Below are 17,545 nucleotides of genomic sequence, written 5' to 3' on the forward strand. Positions count from 1 at the left end.
GTGTTCGTGAGACCAAACACAGCTGCCCCGAGCACTCCGCCTCTGGCTAGCGGAGTCTCCCACCTTGCCTGATTGGCACAGGCTGCGTACGCCAGGGGCCAGAGTGGGAAATCCCACAACGGCAGCCCCAGAAGAACCTCTGCAGTGCAGCAGCGGCGTGGCACAGTAATGGGAGCGCGCCCCACACACCCCCTGCCGGCACTTCCAGCCCACTCCAGAGGCCACGCCAGCCGTCGCCGCAAGGACCCGCTCCGCAGCACGTGCTGCCCAGGGAGAGATGAAGAGGTGCCAAAGCTCTGCTCCCGGGGACGGGGCGTTCTGCTCAGCACTGCCAGGGCCAGTCACCACCACTGTCAGGTGGCAAGCCAGTGGCATGGGGAGACAGGAAGCGTGCAGCATGCAACCGCTCCCCCCAGTGCGTGCATACCAGGATGCCAGTGCCAGCAAGTGAACATAAGAACGGCCGGACTGGGTCAGACCAAAGGTCCATCTAGCCCAGTAGCCTGTCTGCCGACAGTGGCCAGCACCAGGTGCCCCAGAGGGGGTGGACCGAAGACAATGATCAAGCGATTTGTCTCCTGCCATCCCTCTCCAGCCTCTGACAGACAGAGGCCAAGGACACCATTTTATCCCCTGGCTAATAGCCTTTTATGGACCTAACCTCCATGAAATTATCTAACTTCTCTTTAAACTCTATTATAGTCCTAGCCTTCACAGCCTCCTCTGGCAAGGAGTTCCACAGGTTGACAACACGCTGTGTGAAGAAGAACTTTCTTTTATTAGTTTTAAACCTGCTACCCATTAATTTCATTTGGTGTCCTCTAGTTCTTCTATTTAGGGAACTAATAAATAACTTTTCTTTATCAGCCCTCTCCACACCACTCATGATTTTATAGACCTCTATCCTATCCCCCCTCAGTCTCCTCTTTTCTAACCTGAAAAGTCCCAGTCACTTTAACCTCTCCTCATATGGACCCGTTCCAAACCCCTAATCATTTTAGTTGCCCTTTTCTGAACCCTTTCCAAGGCCAAAATATCTTTTCTGAGGTGAGGAGACCACATCTGTACACAGTATTCCAGATGTGGGCGTACCATAGTTTTATACAGGAGCAGTAAGATATTCTGGGTCTTATTTTCTATCCCTTTCTTAATAATTCCTAGCATCCTATTTGCCTTTCTGACCGCCGCTGCACACTGTGTGGAAGTTTTCAGAGAACTGTCCACGATAACTCCAAGATCTCTTTCCTGATTTGTCGTAGCCAAATTAGCCCCCATCATACTGTACGTATAGTTGGGGTTATTTTTCCCGATGTGCATTACTTTACACTTATCCACATTACATTTCATTTGCCATTTTGTTGCCCAATCACTCAGTTTGGTGAGATCTTCTTGGAGTCCCTCACAGTCTGCTTCTGTCTTGACTATCCTAAACAGTTTGGTATCATCTGCAAACTTTACTACGTCACTGCTTACCCCTTTCTCCAGATCATTTATGAATAAGTTGAATAGGATTGGTCCCAGGACTGACCCTTGGGGAACACCACTAGTTACCCCTCTCCAATCTGAACATTTACCATTTATTCCTACCCTTTGTTTCCTGTCTTTTAACCAGAAAGTGGCTTTGAAAGCTTCCCCTCAGCCAGCCTGGAAAGCAAGGGCAAGCCACTAAGGTTCTAAAATGGAAACCGAGCCAGAGCCCTGACCTGGCAAACCCATGGCAGGGCAGGTGCAAAGCTCCCTCGGCCCTATCGCCCTAAGTTACCGTTCCACAGAGACTAGACCGTTAGCAGCCGCCTCGGCCACGCGCTGCCCGTGCGCATTGCAGACGTGGGCAGGCAGGGACTAGCACGTTCTGTGCAGCGCCCTTGGAGCGCTTCAAAACCCCTGATGCTGCGGGTCGAGAACCGCTCCGGTCCGGCCCTCCCACGCGCCCGACGCTAGGGGGGCTTTAGCGCCTGGATCCTAGCCCAGCAACTGCTCCAGCGCGCTCACAAACGACAGCGACGAGGCTCGGTCACAGGGCTGCGTACGGAGCATGGACTGAAAGCGCAACGACGAAGGGCAACAGCCAATTAGTGCCGGTGGACAGAGGGCACCACCAGGACCTGGCTGAGGTCCCACCTTCTTTAACGTTAACCACCTGGAAGGAGGGGTAAGCACCCCATTAATTACATTCCCAGGTAATTAGGCATGAAGCACCCGCAAGGCTAGGGAAGTCAGGAACCAAGAGGACAGGCAGCAAATGAGATTCAGCCTGTGCAAAGGCGAGCTAACGCAGCTGGGGCAGACCAAAGCCCAGAGGAGAGAGACTTGCTGTGCAGACACGGGCGTGCGGCCACAAGCGAGGCTACGCTGGCAGTGAGCCCAGGGGCCCAGGCAAGTCCAGCCGGTGTGTGCGCACCTCCCAGCGCAGGGAGAACCCTGGCTCACAGCAGCGAGGGGCCAGCAGCTGTCTAGGCCAGCAGCGAGGGGCAGGCACGGGCAGGTCAGAGAAGAGCAGTGGAGACAAGCCACGCCCCAGCTTTGGGCAGGAGAAAGCCCAGGGGGCTGATGGAAACGGAGCTCAGCTAGACGTGGCTCTGACCGGCAGTGCGACGGAAGCGGGAACTGACCGTCCCTCAGCGCCGCAGACGACCAGCGTCGACACCCTGCCAGGTTTCCCTTACAGTGAGGTGCAGACTGGGAAAGGTCTCCCGGGTTAGCGCTACAGCTCCACTGCTCGAGGTGCTTCCAGCCCGGGAGGAGCGCTGGAACTTCCCCAGCCACGGGGATGGGTACATGGGCCAGCACGCATCCCCCTATGCCTGTCACGCTCCGGCAGCTACTGCGTCCAGCCCTGCCAAAAGCAAGAGGAGGAGGAGGAGGAGGATCAAAGTTCCCAGAGGCTCAGGGAACCAACGCCCAGGGCTCCAAATGCAGCAGCCCTGCAGCCCAGGCTCAGTTATCTGGGAGGGGTCATCTCTGCAGGGGTGAGGCTCCCAGGGCCACAGAAAGCTGCTCCAGCGTCCGCTCCTCCTCGCCTCCCGCTTCCGGACCTGCTGCCTTGCCCTGCAGGAGCTGGGGCTCAGGCCAGGGAGCCAGGAGCTGCACTGGGGGGACGGCTGGAACAATTTCATTTACTTCTGCAAGGCGCGGCTCCCCAGAACCATCAGCTGCCTGGAGCCCCACTGGCCGGGGAGTGCCACGCACACACGTGGCTTCTGCCCAGAGCGCCTCCAGCCTATGAACCAATGATCTAGTAGAGCCAGAACGGCCTAGGCCTTCAGCCCGGAGCTAGGGAACACAGGGACAGCGGAACCACCAGCCCAGCGCCAGGTGCCCCAGAGGGAGAGAACGGGGCATCAAATGACCCGGCCGAGCTTCTGGCAAACGGGCGTCACCTGCTGCTTACACCGAGAACTAGGAGCTGCCTGAGAAATTGCTACTTACTGAGCGTGCAGAAGTGATGCGTCCCCGTGCACACGAGGGACTGGGCCCCAGCCACCCCTTGCACACGGCGCGCACCAGGTGCCCTGCAGTGCGCCTTTGCATGGACAGCATATGTGAGAGGCCACATGGGCAAGGCCAGATTAACTCGTCTGGGGGTCCAGGGCTAGTAGTCTGGAGACAAGGGGTTCTGTGGGAGGGGGGCTGCCAGGGAGTGGGGGAGCAGGCTGGCCAGCCCCCAGCCGTGTGGCTAACCAGTTAATGACACTTCTGTTTATCCATTCGTGGTAACCGGTTACACAAGAGAAGTGGGGCTACAGGGTCGGGGCGCTGGCCTGGGGGTGGTTCTGCACAGCACTGCACCTGCAGACACCAACCCACTGCTCCTATTGGCTGCAGTTCCCAACCAATGGGAGCGGCGGAATCACTTCCCACTCCCTAGGCAAAGCCACAGCACACGGGGACCTTAGTGGTTGCAGCCAAGGGCTGCAGCCCCTACAGCCCCTTTCCTAGCCCAACCCTGCATGGGGGCGCCCTCCGGAGTGTGACCGCACGCTCTCCAGCAGTACCAGGTCACTGGAGGAAGCGGCGTCGCCCAGCGCATGCCAGGCTGCCGGTTTGCTCTTCATGCTGGGGACGTTACCTCGTCACTGCTGGACGTTCTAGCGGTTACACGTTTCCATGCGGGGGCAGACGGGAACCGGTGCTCGGGGGGGGAGCCAGCTTCTAAGCCAGCTCTCCGAGCGTGCCAGATTGGGCAAAGCCGCCTCCACCCCTCGGAGGCAGTGGGGGGGGGGGGCTCCAAAGCTGGCTCCCTGGGGCACCAGCTCCCACCTCCTCACCTCCGATACAGAGGCAGCAAGGGGAGTTTGGTGATAATATGTTAATGCTAAAGCCAGGCTATCGGTTAATGGTGTCATTGACACACGAACATCCCCACTTCATCCTGCCCAGAGGGCGGGCAGGCAATGGGTCAGCCTGCGAAGCGTTGGGGACCTCTGCCGAGCGGCCTGCCTTCTCCGGGCTCGGAGACCCAGAGGACAAGGCAGACGATAGCATTTGCGGGCTAAGTTCCCTGAGCTGCACAGGTGCTCATGGCTGCAAGGGGGAGAGATGCCACTCCCCAAGCCCCAACCCCACAGCAGCACCCTGGCCCCAAGTTGCCATGGCTGGGGAGAGGGAACTGGAACCCTGGTCCAGACCTGCCACAGCGAGGCATCCCCCCACCCAGCCCCGCCAGAGTCAGGGAGAAGCACCTCTCACCTGGCCCCAAGCTGCTGTGGCAAGGGGCTGGCAGAAGTCTGACTGCCCTGGAGCACCCTCCGGCAACCCAAACCCCTCCACCCCAACCCTCTGCCCAGCCCTGAACCCCCAAACCCCACCCCCACCACAGCATCCCTGCATAGAATGAACTGCGGTGCGTGCATGGCGTGTCGCCACCCCCATACTGGGGCACACAAGGTATTCCGTGCATGGCCCGAACCCCAGAGGGAGCACGGCTTGTGGGCCTCGAGGGGCAGGTGCCAGAGGGATGCCAGATCAGGCGCTCACTGTTCCCGGACTGCATCAGTGGTAGGAAGGAAACAGCTGGCCCAGGCATATGGAAGAGATCGAAGTTCAAGGGCTACTTGGCTGCAGGTAAATGCTGTTAGGAGTGGCAAAGCGGCGCAGGGGACTCGGCAATGTCCTTGCTAAGCAGAGGCACAGCCAGGACGCTGTCATTTCACAGCCGCGCACGTCAGGGGCCTGGCTCAGAACCCCACTGGCGACGCTGCAGCAGGGCGTGCAGATGGGGCTGACTGCATTGCTGCAAGCAGCCAGGAAAGGGCCGGCGCGTCGGGTGGGAGCGGCAGCAGCGCCCGGTTCTTGTGACATTGGCGGGGTTTGACTTAGCACAGCTGTAACCTTCGGGGCCACTCCGGCGCCTGGGCTTGATTCAGACGGCGTTTCCCAGCTGAAGCGAGCAGCGCCGCTGGCCCCGGGCCCCTGGAGCAGGTCGGCACGTTCCCCAACGCAGCCAGCTGCAACCCCAGCCTCTGCGGTGAAACGAGACAGGGCCCAGCAGCGAGACGCCGCCGAGGGCTAGGACCATCTGGGGGAGAGACTATGGCACTTGACCCTGGCGCTTTATTTCAGTGCCGCCGGGGCCCGTGGGGCTCACTCCAGCAGGGCCTGTCAATCAGCTGCAGACACACGATGGAGGCGGGGAGGACGCTGTCCCCGAATGCAGGGAGACGTGAACCCCACTGCTCTGGAGGACAATTTTCCAGTTCTTACAAAGGCAGCGCTGCCCTGCTGCTCTTGCAGAGGGGAAAGCAGGCTACCTGGCAAGGACACTGCTCCGTTGCTACGGGTGGGGAGCAGCCCAAGGGCCCAAGAGCAGCTGGGAAGCTACCTCAGAAGAGGTCACAGGCTGCCATGATGCCATCTGTCAGCCGTGCTACCCCGGACAGGACACCAGCCTTGCCTCGATGACAAGGGTCACTGAATTCTCCCCCGCTGACAGAACTTAAGTCAAGGTTGGATGCTTCTGAGAAACGTGCTCCAGGAATTACTCGAGGAAGCTGCGGCCCATGTCCCACGGCAGGTCAGACACGCTGACTCGAAGAACCCGTGAGAGCTCCCAGCACCCCGTGCCCGGCACTAGCCCCCTCCTGCAAGACCCTCGATTCCCCAGGGGACAAAGGAAGCAGGAGGGACCTCAAATCGCGGAAGTTAGTCACAATTCCCTGCATACAAATGAATGCAACGTTGCAAAGTCAGGAATGCAGCGCTGGTTCCCACAGCAACCCCAGCCCTGCCTGCGAAACACACGGCGGATGGGAGATGCCGTTGCCTGGTTTGCCTTTATGTAAGTGTGCGTGCGCTCAAGGCGGCCAGGGAGAGCTCCGCTCAGGCAGCACACAGCACTCGGTGACGGTTCACACCACACCGATCAGCGACAGCGTCTGCAGAGCGGAGGCTGCTGCAGGGAAACCAAGTTAACTTTCAAGCCTGTGACGTCTTAACCTTAATGCAGCCGCATACTAGAGAATCAACTCCTAGACATCCCCTACGGGCTCGTCACTACGCACCGGGAACGTAGAGCTTTGAGGGGGCCTGGGGAGCTAGGCTAGCACACGAGAGAACTTGGACCAATTGCAGGACGATGCAACAAGGGCAGTACCTGGGCTCCATGGCCCCGCCCCGGGGAGTATGTTCCAGACAGGGACGAGTCAGACCAAATGGTCATGCCGGGCAGGGAGAGCAAGCACTGCAGTGCTGTAGCTCAGCATGGGCGAAGCAGCAAGCTCTGCCGAGCACACAGCTGTTCGGGAGAATCTCGATGCCTCACATTAATATTAAGTGCTACGGTTCAGCGCGCCGGGCTCTGGACGGCTCCTGCTTACTTACAAGGGGCTCCAAACAGAGACGGGTTCAAGGGAGCGGAAGCTGCGCTGGGCGAGCAGCGTCATTTCCCACAGACCCCAGGCTTCGGGGTTTTTAAATCGGAGGCAGACCCCTTGCTCGGACGAGGGAGCCCACGTGCGTCTGAGCCAAGTCTGCCGACGGTCTCCAAGCCTGTCATTGAACCGGGGCCCTTTGGAATTCTCAAAGACGTTGGGCTGGAAGAACAGGACTCTGCCCCAAGGGGTATTTGGGGCCTTCCAGGACCTCACCTGCAGGCAGGGATAACGAGCCCTAGCGACAGCACTGCTCATAAGTGCACTGGCTGCAGCCTTCTGCAGCGCTGACATCCACTCAACACGGCTACGGGTGCTGTACCCCTGCCCCAGAGACCATGACAAGACGAACGCGGAGAAGAGGCGGAGCACGCAGGCGTAGTGAGAACGGTGCTGAGACGGGACGGCCCCGTGGGGACACTCGGCCTGCCCTTGCCGAGATCGGTTTCGCACCGCTCTCAGCACAGGAGGGTCGGAACGCTCCCCACGGTGCATTCAGCCACACGGCCGCACATCTGCCAAGCAGGTTTGCTCTCTAACTCTCTCCCAAGGGCAGAGGCCTGGGCAGCAGAGCATCTGCCTCGGTCGTTTGTCGTGGTTTTTAAACAAGTGCACCTGTTGCAGCATTTCTAGTGGAGAAGGTGAGTCCCCAGCGGGCCATGCCCTTGGCGGACAGGCAGGGACGTCTGCGATGGCCCTTGGCTCCCAGGGGGTTTCCTTCCAGCCTCCAGCCACCCCGAGAAGGTTCTGGTCCCGCCAGAGAGGAGCTCTGCTCATGTTGCAGTGCACAGCCCTGGGCCGGGGAGGCACAGCTGCTGGCCTGTAGGACCAAGCCCACGCCCTTGCTTTGAAGGGCAGCAGGAAGCCAGCACAGAGTGCGGAGGACAGGTGTGGCCACAAAGGCTGAGTTATTCCTGCCATTAACATCTGCATTTCCACATCAAAGGCGACGTATGGGACACGCCCGGCCCACAGCCTCAGGGACACAGCTCCTCCAACGGGCAGGGTTTGCCCACCAGACCTCGGATTCTGGGTTGGTCAGTCTCGGGTCCCACGGCACCGCTCAGCTCCAATAGCTGGAAGTTCCTGCGTGGCTGAGCGGTGCCGCACTGAGCCGGCGGGATGGCTTCTCCCTGTCCGAGGGCAGAAGGCATCGCTCGCAGCCACTGGGAGGGGAGTGCCGTGTCAGCAAGGAACCCAAGGGAACGCCAGCGACAGCCCGACCTGGCCAAGTGGGGGGGCGTCCCTTCCTTCACAGGAGCCCCCACCGTGACTGCCAACTCCTCCCCCCACAGGCCTCAGCACCAATGGGCTGCCTAGGCTTTCGGCATCCTGCAATTCCACCACCTCTACTGCCCCAGAGCCCGAGCATGGCCCAATCCCAAGGGACTCTGAGAGGCAGGCAGGTCCCCGGAGCCAAGGGGAAACTGAGGGACCCCCGGCCGCGCTGGGACCCCAGCCTCTCTGCTTTACCTTCTAGGCAGAGCCCTTCGCCAGAGCGGGGACAAACCCGAGCAGAGGGAGGCTGGCGCTGAGTGGGGAGGAGTGAGCACGGCGCACTGGGGGTTCTGACCAGCGGCTCCGGGGAAGCGACCCGTCTTCGGCCCACACGGTCTCTAGTCAGACTGGCCACCCGCTCAGGGCGGAGAGACCAGTAGCAGCCAGAAGCTTGGCCCTTTGCCTGACAAGCCAGGCTGCAAGGGGTCCCCTCCCCAAGCCACAGTCGGACTCCAACGTGCACCCCGTCGCCCAGCCTGCCCGCGAGGCACCTTACCTGGGAGCCTTCTCCCTCCAGTCGGGGGGGACGGATGCTGGAGAGATGGATGGTTTTGTAGTCTCCTGAGTTCAGCTTAACCACAATGGCGTCCGCGTTTAGCACCTGCATCACCTGAGGGGGGAGAGGAATACGCCGAGGTGAACGTCTGCGGGGCGCAAGCAAACAGCCCCAACAGCAGCCAAGCCCCAGGTGCCAGCTCCCGGGCACGGCCTTCCTTAGGCTGGGCACAGCAGCCTGCCTGTGCTCAGCAACGTGGCCTGGCGAAGGAGGCCCTGGGTACAGGACAGTCCCCCTACAAAGGCTGCGAGACGCCCCGGGAAGCTCTGCTTGTGCTGGGAACAGCGAGTGGGCAGCGAAAGAGGAGGTGGCTGCCCTGGGGGCTCTCCAGGCCTGGTACTTGGCCGGCCTGCATGCCTCACAGACGCATTTGAAGGCGTCACGGTGCCAGGGTGGGTCAAGACCCTGAAAAAACCTGCCCCTCCACCCGTCGTCTCTTACTACGGGACACTGGACTGCTCCCCGCTGAGCCACACTGCAGGAATCGCCCTGCGGCAGGGCGACAGGGGAGGACGCTTCGCTCCCTGTCACTAGCGAGCATCGGACACAGGCAGCACCCAGTCCACTGGAGCCGGCAGCTGACATTCCACAGGACCCTCTGCCACGCCTGTGCACGGACAGCGCCTAGCGCAGCGGGCGCCTGTCTGGAATGGAGCCCGGCGGTACTGGGAGATCCGGGCGGGCAGGGAGCCCACTGGAAGACAGGTATCAGAGGCGCAGTGACACAGAAAGAGGCGTCTGTACCAGGGTTACTACACTGGGGCTCATCTGGGCTGGGGGGGGTCCAGAGACGGGCAAACCAGCCCAAACATGAGGAAGACTGGGGCAACGGGGGGCAGGATTCCAGCGGGCCTGAGTAGGACACTTGGGGCTGGGCTTTCGACTAATGATTTTCAGCAGTTTTTATCCGATGCCACACAACAGCTCTGACCTCCTCCAACCTGCAGCAAGATTCAGGTATTTGCAGCAAGGCTATGGCATACCTAGATGGGATTTGCAGAACCGGCATAAATATTTACCAAGCTCCCCTGTGACCATCTCCCCACCCGGCCCCACATCGCGACACAGGAGCCTTTTATTTGCCCGTTAAAGAAACTCCTGTGCCTTGGGCAAGCGTGCGAGCCGACATCTGCAAGCCTGACAGACCCTCCTCGCCCAAGCTTTGCCATTTCCAGCCCGCACCCGTGGGGACGGGAGAGATAAGAAGGAACACTCGCAGCCCTTTGGCCCCGCCTGCAGATCCAGCTCGCCAAACGTGCCAGTCACAGGGAGAACGGGATTATAGGAATCAGAATGAGAACAGACATGAAGGATTGCCTGGGCTTCCTTCAGCAGAGATAACAGCCTCCCGGAAGCTTTCCTGCAGCAGCCTCAACCCCTTCTGGGCCCGGGAGTTTGGGTTCCGCTGACAGAACCCTCCCGGAAGCAGGCTGCCTGCGGGCAGGCACACCGCTGCAGGGGTCAGGAAGGGCTCCCGTCTCGCTGGCAACAGGCCAGGCACATGCGCGTGTTTTCACTTTTGGAAGCATCAGGAGAGGGCAGTGCCAGAGGCAGGGCCCCAAGGTGAGCGGGCTCTGGCCGCCCCCAAACGCACGCCAGGAGGCTCCAATCAGCCAGCGGAGCAGTGCCACTACGGGTCATGCTGGCACAGCAGACCCAGGGACGCTGTGGCAAGGTGGCCATGCCGGTAGCTTAGACCTGGATTAGCAGTGCGGGTCACTGCATCGGCAGGGCTGACCGCCCCGTGTGCCCAGCAGGCTGGTGCTCCGGCTGTTGTAAGTTCCTTGGCAGGAGACCAAGCCGCAGCTGGGAAATCGCCCAGCAAGGAGGGCCGGGGGGCTCCCCTGAATGCCGCAGGCTCCTTTGCAGGGAGGCTGCAGAGCACCAGTGCTCTCCAGCACAGGACGCAGTGTGACAGCTCTGCAGGCAGCGAGAGAGGCGGGAGAACAAAGGAGCGCTGAGAAGCGGCACAGGAGGAGGAAATGATTCGGGGCCCAGAGCGGGGAGAGAGAAGCCCGGGCGGATTCCCGTGTGCGCACAGCTGCAGGAGCGGGGCCCAGAGGCCAGGCCAGGGGGAGCAGTGGAGTGGAATGAGTCGGGGGGGTCAGAGCCTGGCCCAGTGGTGGCAAGGGGCACCAGAGGCTGGGAAGCCAAGGAAGGGGTGGGGGCCACCCCAGCTTCCCGGAGCAAGAGCAGCCTGATGCAGGGGAGCTCCATGGAGAGGCTGTGCCTGAGCGCTGCGGTAGCGGGAATGCGGGGGACTGAATGACAGCAGCTCAGTGCCCGAGCGAGTCCTCTCCACGGCCACCGCTGGCCTGTAATGGCCAGAGCCCCAGGAATCCAGCCCAAGGCAGCTGAGCTGGGCTAGCCATGGCCAGTCAGTGCAGCAGGGCCCTCAGCGCACCCGCCAGTACCTGCCCTGGGAGCCATGCCACTAACAGCTGTGTAGTGGAGACACAGCCTAGGTGTTTACACTAGGGAGGGGGTCGCCCAATGAAATGAATAGGCAGCAGGTTTAAAACAAACCAAAGGACATTTTTCTTCACACTGAACAGTCGACCTGTGGAACTCCTCGCCAGAGGATGTTGAAGACCAGGACTAACAGGGTTCAAAAAAAAGAGCTAGCTACATTCATGGAGGACAGGTCCATCAATGGCTGTTAGCCAGAATGGGCACGGATGGGGTCCCTAGCCGCTGTCAGAGGCTGGAAACAGACAACAGGCGAGGGATCACTGGCGATTCCCTGTTCTGTTCACTCCCTCTGAGGCACCTGGCATTGGCCACGGTCACAGACGGTCCCTGGGCCAGATGGCCCTTAGGTCCCACTCAAGCTGGCTACTGAGCTAGAATCTCTACCAATGGCCACCATCACATGCTGACGTGGGTGCCCTCCCCCGAGGCTGGAGGAAGGAACCCGTGGCAACAGCAAGATCCCATCTCAATCAGCCATGTCTGGCGGGGGATGGTTCCCTACACTCCCCCCCACCACCACTGCTCCGTGGCCAGCAGCACTGCACCGGTACAACCTGGGGGGCCAGTCAGGCTGTGCGTGTCAGCTCCTTCCGCAAAGGGCGGCAGGGAGACGCTGGGTAGGACTACACAGCTCAGGCTTGTCGGTGGTGTTCCTCGAGATGCGACAGAGCTGGCCGTTCGATGTGGGGCGCGCGCACCATGCGGAGAACTCTGCTTAGAGCCCCTGGGGGACCACACTCCTGCCCCGCAGCCTTATCAGCACCAAAGGCCTCCACTCCCTGGCACCAGCCACCCGAAGCAGACTCCAGGAGACAGAGGTGGCACGTCACATCTCAGTGCCAGAGGGACCCTTTTGCTTTGAGTAGGCACGGCCATGATCTTACTCAACTGACTAAGCGCGCATCCGCTCTGTGCCAATGCAGGCACGAGGGCACAGTGGCACCCGGCACGTGTCCAACGTAGAACACCATTGACACTGCTCATGCTAGCAGAACGTGCTCCTACCCGTTGGGCTACCGTGTGCAGGCACAACACAGGACGTTACAGTCCGCCGGGCCCTCCCCGGGGGTCCACGTATGGGACGAAAGACAGAGCAGACGACTCTGGTCCTACCCAGATAAAGCGCTAAACCTTGTCTGATCTGCAGCATGTCCAGACAATGTTCCTCAGGGGCAGGATACAACTTAACACTAGCAAATAGAGAGCTTGGGCCAAGTGACATCTGGAGGTAGTTAGGGATAGTCAGTCCAACCTGCTCTAAAGTATCTCCAGGGATGGAGAGTCCACGACCTCCCCAGGCAACTTATTCCAGTGTTTAACCACCCTGACAGGCAGGAAGTTTTTCCTAATGTCCAACCTAAACCTCCCTTGCTGCACTTTTAAGCCCCTTGGTGTCTTGTCCTGTCCTCAAGAGGCCACAGCCTTGTGACACCCTTTTAGATATCTGAAAACCGCTCATGTTCCCTCTCAGTCTTCTCTCTTCCAGACTAAACGAACCCGTTTTTCAGTCTTCCCTCAGGGCTCATGTTTGCTAGACTTAATCATTTTGTTGCTCTCTGGACCTTCTCCAATTCTCCACCTCTCCTGAAATGTGGCGCCCAGAACTGGACACGACTCCAGCTGAGGCCTAATGAGCACAGAGCAGAGTGGAAGAATGACTTCGCGCTCACAACACTCCTGTTCATGCAGCCCAGAATCATGTTTGGGTTTTCTGCAGCAATGTCACTCAACTCAGCTTGTGGCCCACTCTGCCCCCTGGGTCCCTTTCTGCAGGATCCTTCCTAGACCGTCGCTGCCCATTCTGTGTGAGAAATGGATTGGTCCTTCGTACGTGGAGCACTTTGCACTTATTCTTGAACTTCAAACGTTGCCAGAGGTTCAGAGGGAGGCCCCAGGAGACCCAAGACAGTATTAATGTCCCACAAAGGATTCAGTTGACTGGCGGGGGAGACAAGTGACTACTTTCAAGAACCTCAAACCGCTGGCAAGGAACACACTGAAATGGCTACAGGCCGACTCCCAGTGAACTAAATGCAGGACTCGAACACTAGAAGGCATAAAGCAGTCGTAGCTGTGTTGGCCCCAGAAGAGAGACATGGGAAGTGAGCTAATAGTGTTTATTGAACCAACTTCTGCTGGAGACAAGCTTTTGAAGCACAGAGCTCTTCCTCGAGTCTGGGAAAGACGCTCCCACCACTCTGACTTCAGTCCCGATTCTCAACAGCCACCACGAGGCTGGACACTCGAAATCGTTCCTCTGCTAGACAATGGGTACGTCTAGACTACAGGCTTTTGTCGACAGATACTGTCGACAAACAGAGTCTAGACGACATCCATTCTGTCGACAAAGCAAGCCGCTTTGGCGACATGAGTGTGCACGCAAAGGACAGTGTAGCTGCAATAACACCTTTTGTCAACAACTGTCGACAAAAGGCGTTATTCCTCGTAGGAGGAGGTTTACCACTGCCGACCAAACTGCTGAGTTCTGTCAACGTTATGTCGACAGAACTCAGCGGTAGTGTAGACGTAGGTATAGTTTTGTCGACAAAAGCCTGTAATCTAGACACACCCGAAAGCTCATGAGCTACCGACACCGGATTTATGGCTTACTACAACTACTCACAATTCACTAACACCCTCTTGCTGTCCTACGAGAGCAGGCATGTTAATGGGCCCCTACAAGGTGCACTGGCTATCTTCCGCAAGCAACGTGCGGTGATGCTCAGGGCACCGTTCCCAGAGCCGAAGAGCAAGCTGGTCTCTTGCAGGGTTGCGTGGCTGACGCGCACCCCTTCCCTGAAATCTCCCCCGGCAAGTGGCATTTCCCAGCCTGACATTCTGGTTTTGTGCGGAGGGACGGTGCAGCCATGTTGAGAGCCCATGGGAGCAGAGCACAGTGAGAGGCGCTGCCCTTTTCCACAGCTAGGGCAGCGAACTCAGAGTGAGGCGTAGGAGACCTGCTTCGTCCCACAAAGATCGAGTCAGATCTGGCCGCGGCAGGAAGGCCTCGCTCTCTGATGGCCTCGCTCTCTGATGGCCAGGCTTGTGTTTTGAAGCGGTTCTCATTCTGCCACGGAATTCTGCGTATCCCTAGCTGAACTGTTAGGGAAATCGACAGCAAATTCACGTGCTGAATGAGGCAAGGGCTCCATCAGGTGCACAGTCAGTGGGTAGCCCTGTCCCTTTACCAAGCAGGAACTGTCAAGCACTGAGTGAGGCAAGACTATTTAATGCACCTGCATTGACTGTCTTATTGAACGTGCGCTTTAGGAGATTAATGGGCGTATTAGGTGTGTTTGCATCTACAATAGATCAATGTTAGAACAGATTAAGATTGGCTTTCACAGCAGTGCAGCGAAGGCAAACCAGCCTCCTGTGTGTGGTAGTGAGTGTTTGAGACGCACGTCCCCGGAGTGCTCCACAGCAGTTCCTCGGCCTGTGACGACTGCTGCAGCCGTGGCACGAAGCACGGATACGGGGCAGTGCTGGGGGCACGACCGGGGAAAGGCAGGGCTTGGCCAGAGCTCCGTGCACCTCAAATGAGCTGCTGGCCTCTAGCCTTCCACCACTGCCCGTTTGGTATTCCTGCCCAGCTCCGTTCTCCGACCGCCGTGGTGCAGGTACCAGGGAGCACAGCAAGGCACCATGCACAGCCCCTGCGTGCGCGGGCTGGATCCACCACCGTAAACAGGAGGCAAAGGATCGAGAGGGCGCGAGCAGACTGGCCCTGGCTTACGTTAAGTTACCAGTGACGTCGAGTATGGGCAGGACACGGATTGCAGTGCAGCTGCTCAGCGCCTTGGGGGAAATCCAGCCCCTTGTGGCATCTCCAGGCATCCCCAAGTTTTAGCTCTGTGTTTAGTGACGCAGGCGCAGGGGAAGCAGGGCTGGCCGACTAAGCCCCCCATTGGTCGGTGAGCAAGTCTGGAAGTTGCTGCCCCCCTAATGACTCCAGCTGCCCTGAACATCCCTGCGCACTCCCGGTACCAGTCATGCTTGGAAGCCAAAGCTGCCAGTGCCCAGGGTTACAGCTCACAGGGGGCACGCGGGCGCGCACACACTCACTCACTCACGGGGCAGCACTAAACTTCACCCAAGCACATTCCCCGCCAAGAACCGTGACAGCCAGACCTCTCCCCCTCCCCACGCACCGGGTAGCTGCATGTCCCGGTGCTCAGGGGGAGGAATTGCCTCTGAATCCCGCCGAGATTCTTTCTGCTGCTTTTCCCTCCTACACCCCCACTGTTTATCTGACAAATTAAAACCTATTATTTAGGGCCAGAACCCTGGATGCTTCGCAAATGAACCAAAGAAATAATCAGTGCTTTCGCTTTCCTCCCATCATCTGAACACGGCGGCAGCAGGATCTGAAATTACCCAAAGCCAATTTGCCATGCTTGGAGGAACTGCCTGTAACACGACACCAGTGTCAACTAAGCGAGGTTCTCTCCCTCCGCCAGGCCCGGCTGCCAGCGCGGGGATGGCTCAAGCTGTCAAGCAGCCAGCGCTGGGCACACCAGGTTCCGTGGGACACTGACACAGGCAGGTGGAAGGGCCAGGCCAGGCGGCAGGTACCGCAGGGGGAAGCCACCTGATGTGTCCCCAGCTCTGGCTGGCTCAGCTCCCCCATGGGAGAGGCAGCAAGCGCTCCTGGACAACGGGAGGATTGATGAGTGCTCATCAAGCACCTTCCGTGGGAGGCTCGCAAGGGGCGGCCCACGTGACCCCGTCCGTTGAAGCGCCTGCACTTCCAAGCACGCCGACATTTGTCCTCATTTCCCTTGTCACTTGCAATTCTCCGCGAGGAAGAGGGACCAAGCATTGACACTGAGATCAGTGCCACTTGCTTCCGAAAGGCCGGCTGGCATGTTTCTGCTGAGGCTGCATGTGAGCAGAAGACAGGCCTGGTGTGGCCAGGCAAGGACACAGCACAGTTAGGGGCCCGAGCTGGGGGCGAGGCTGGGAGCAGGCAAAGGGAGGGCGGCCATACGCTGCCTGTAGAGCCCACCACGAGCACAGCCCCGGTAACGGCACAGCCCGGGAGGGCCCGTTATCTGCGTTCCAGGCCCGCCCCGAGGAGCTCAGCTCCACTGGAGACGAGGGGCGGGGCGAAGAGACCGATGGGAAGCATGCAGCAAATGCAGTGCCCTGGCCAGCAGCGTGCGATCCAACCGACAAGGGGGAGGAAGCGTCCCCACGTGGGGGGGCCTGGCGAGCACCACCCGCCTGCGGTCACCTGGCGGGCCAGCGGCAGAGCTGGAGAAACCCCATCCTGAGTTCCAGCTTAGGAACCTGAGACCCCTCGCCCTCTGCAGGTGCCACTCCAGCCGCTGGCTGCGCGAGTGACAGCCCTGGGCCGGCGCGCTCTGGCCGAGGGACAGGCTGCGGGCGCCCCCGGCCCTCTGGACTGGTCCCAGCAGAGCAGAGCCGGGGGCCGCGCACAAGACACCTGAGCGCACCAGGGACGTGCTTGGAACGGGCGCCGCGGGGGAGGGGAAGGCAGACACGCGCCCAGGGGACCAGATGGAAGGAAACAGCCGCTCTCGGCAGAGCCGGCACACGGCAACAAGCAGTGACGCTGAAAAGCAAGGTCCCCTAATCCTGCCTCCTAACCCAGAGGGGCAGGGAGAGCTCCCCCCGCCGGGACCTGGGGCCAGCCTGCACGGAGTGCAAGAGCCTGACAGCTGAGGGGTGCCCGGCGCAGTCCCTTGCCAGGATCGCCCAGCTCTCCCGGGGAGCAACCCGGCAGTGACACGGCCTGACTTCTCCACACCCCACTCCCGCGGCTGGCCCCCGGGTCTCTCCACCTCCAGGGGCCTTTTGCTGCCGGCCCCAGGAAACGCTAAGTGGAATTTGGGGGGAGGCAGGCAGCCGTTTCTGGGGCCCTCCTGCAACCCACCCTTGCAGCGCAGCTGGAGTGGGTCCAAGCCACGCCGGGGGCAGCCACCGGGCACAGATGCCCCAGACGGCATCCTGCGAGCGACATGGATTTCCTCCAACCCCATCCCCTAGCTGGAAGCAAGCTGCGCCGGCTGCTTCCCCGACCCTGGAGGGGAGGCCCCTCCCTGCGGCCTTGCCCAGCGGCTCAGACTCAGGCAGACAGCACAGCAAGGAGAGAAGCAGGCCAGCCCACGGAGGGCATGTCTCCACGGCGCGGAGATCCCAGTGTTCATGGCTGGCCCGGGCTGCAAGGCTGGCAAGTTCCAGTCCAGACGTTTGGGCTCAGGCTGAAGGCCAGGCCCCGGGGCCCTACGATGGGGAGGGGTCCCCAACCTCTCCGCTGCTGTTTAGCCTCACAGCCCCGCCCAAGACAGGGGTCAGATGCGGTGCCAGGTGGGTTCTGTGATTATCGCGCGGACGGACTCGGCCA

General features: G+C 60.0%; 1 protein-coding gene across 1 annotated transcript in view; it reads right to left on the bottom strand.

The window, feature by feature from the left end:
* The window catches only part of SND1 (staphylococcal nuclease and tudor domain containing 1), a gene marked incomplete at its 5' end in the record, with an annotated part of 277,106 nt that overhangs the window by 218,745 nt on the left and 40,816 nt on the right, over positions 1 to 17,545 (bottom strand). Inside the window, one exon of the mRNA XM_089777623.1 lies at positions 8,644 to 8,757. Coding sequence (XP_089633749.1) covers positions 8,644 to 8,757 — 114 coding nt within the window. The remainder of the gene's footprint in view (positions 1 to 8,643; positions 8,758 to 17,545) is intronic.

The sequence above is a fragment of the Pelodiscus sinensis genome, chromosome 1 (genome assembly GCF_052426305.1).
Source record: "Pelodiscus sinensis isolate ZL-2025 chromosome 1, ASM5242630v1, whole genome shotgun sequence".
Classification (NCBI taxonomy): Eukaryota; Metazoa; Chordata; order Testudines; family Trionychidae; genus Pelodiscus; species Pelodiscus sinensis.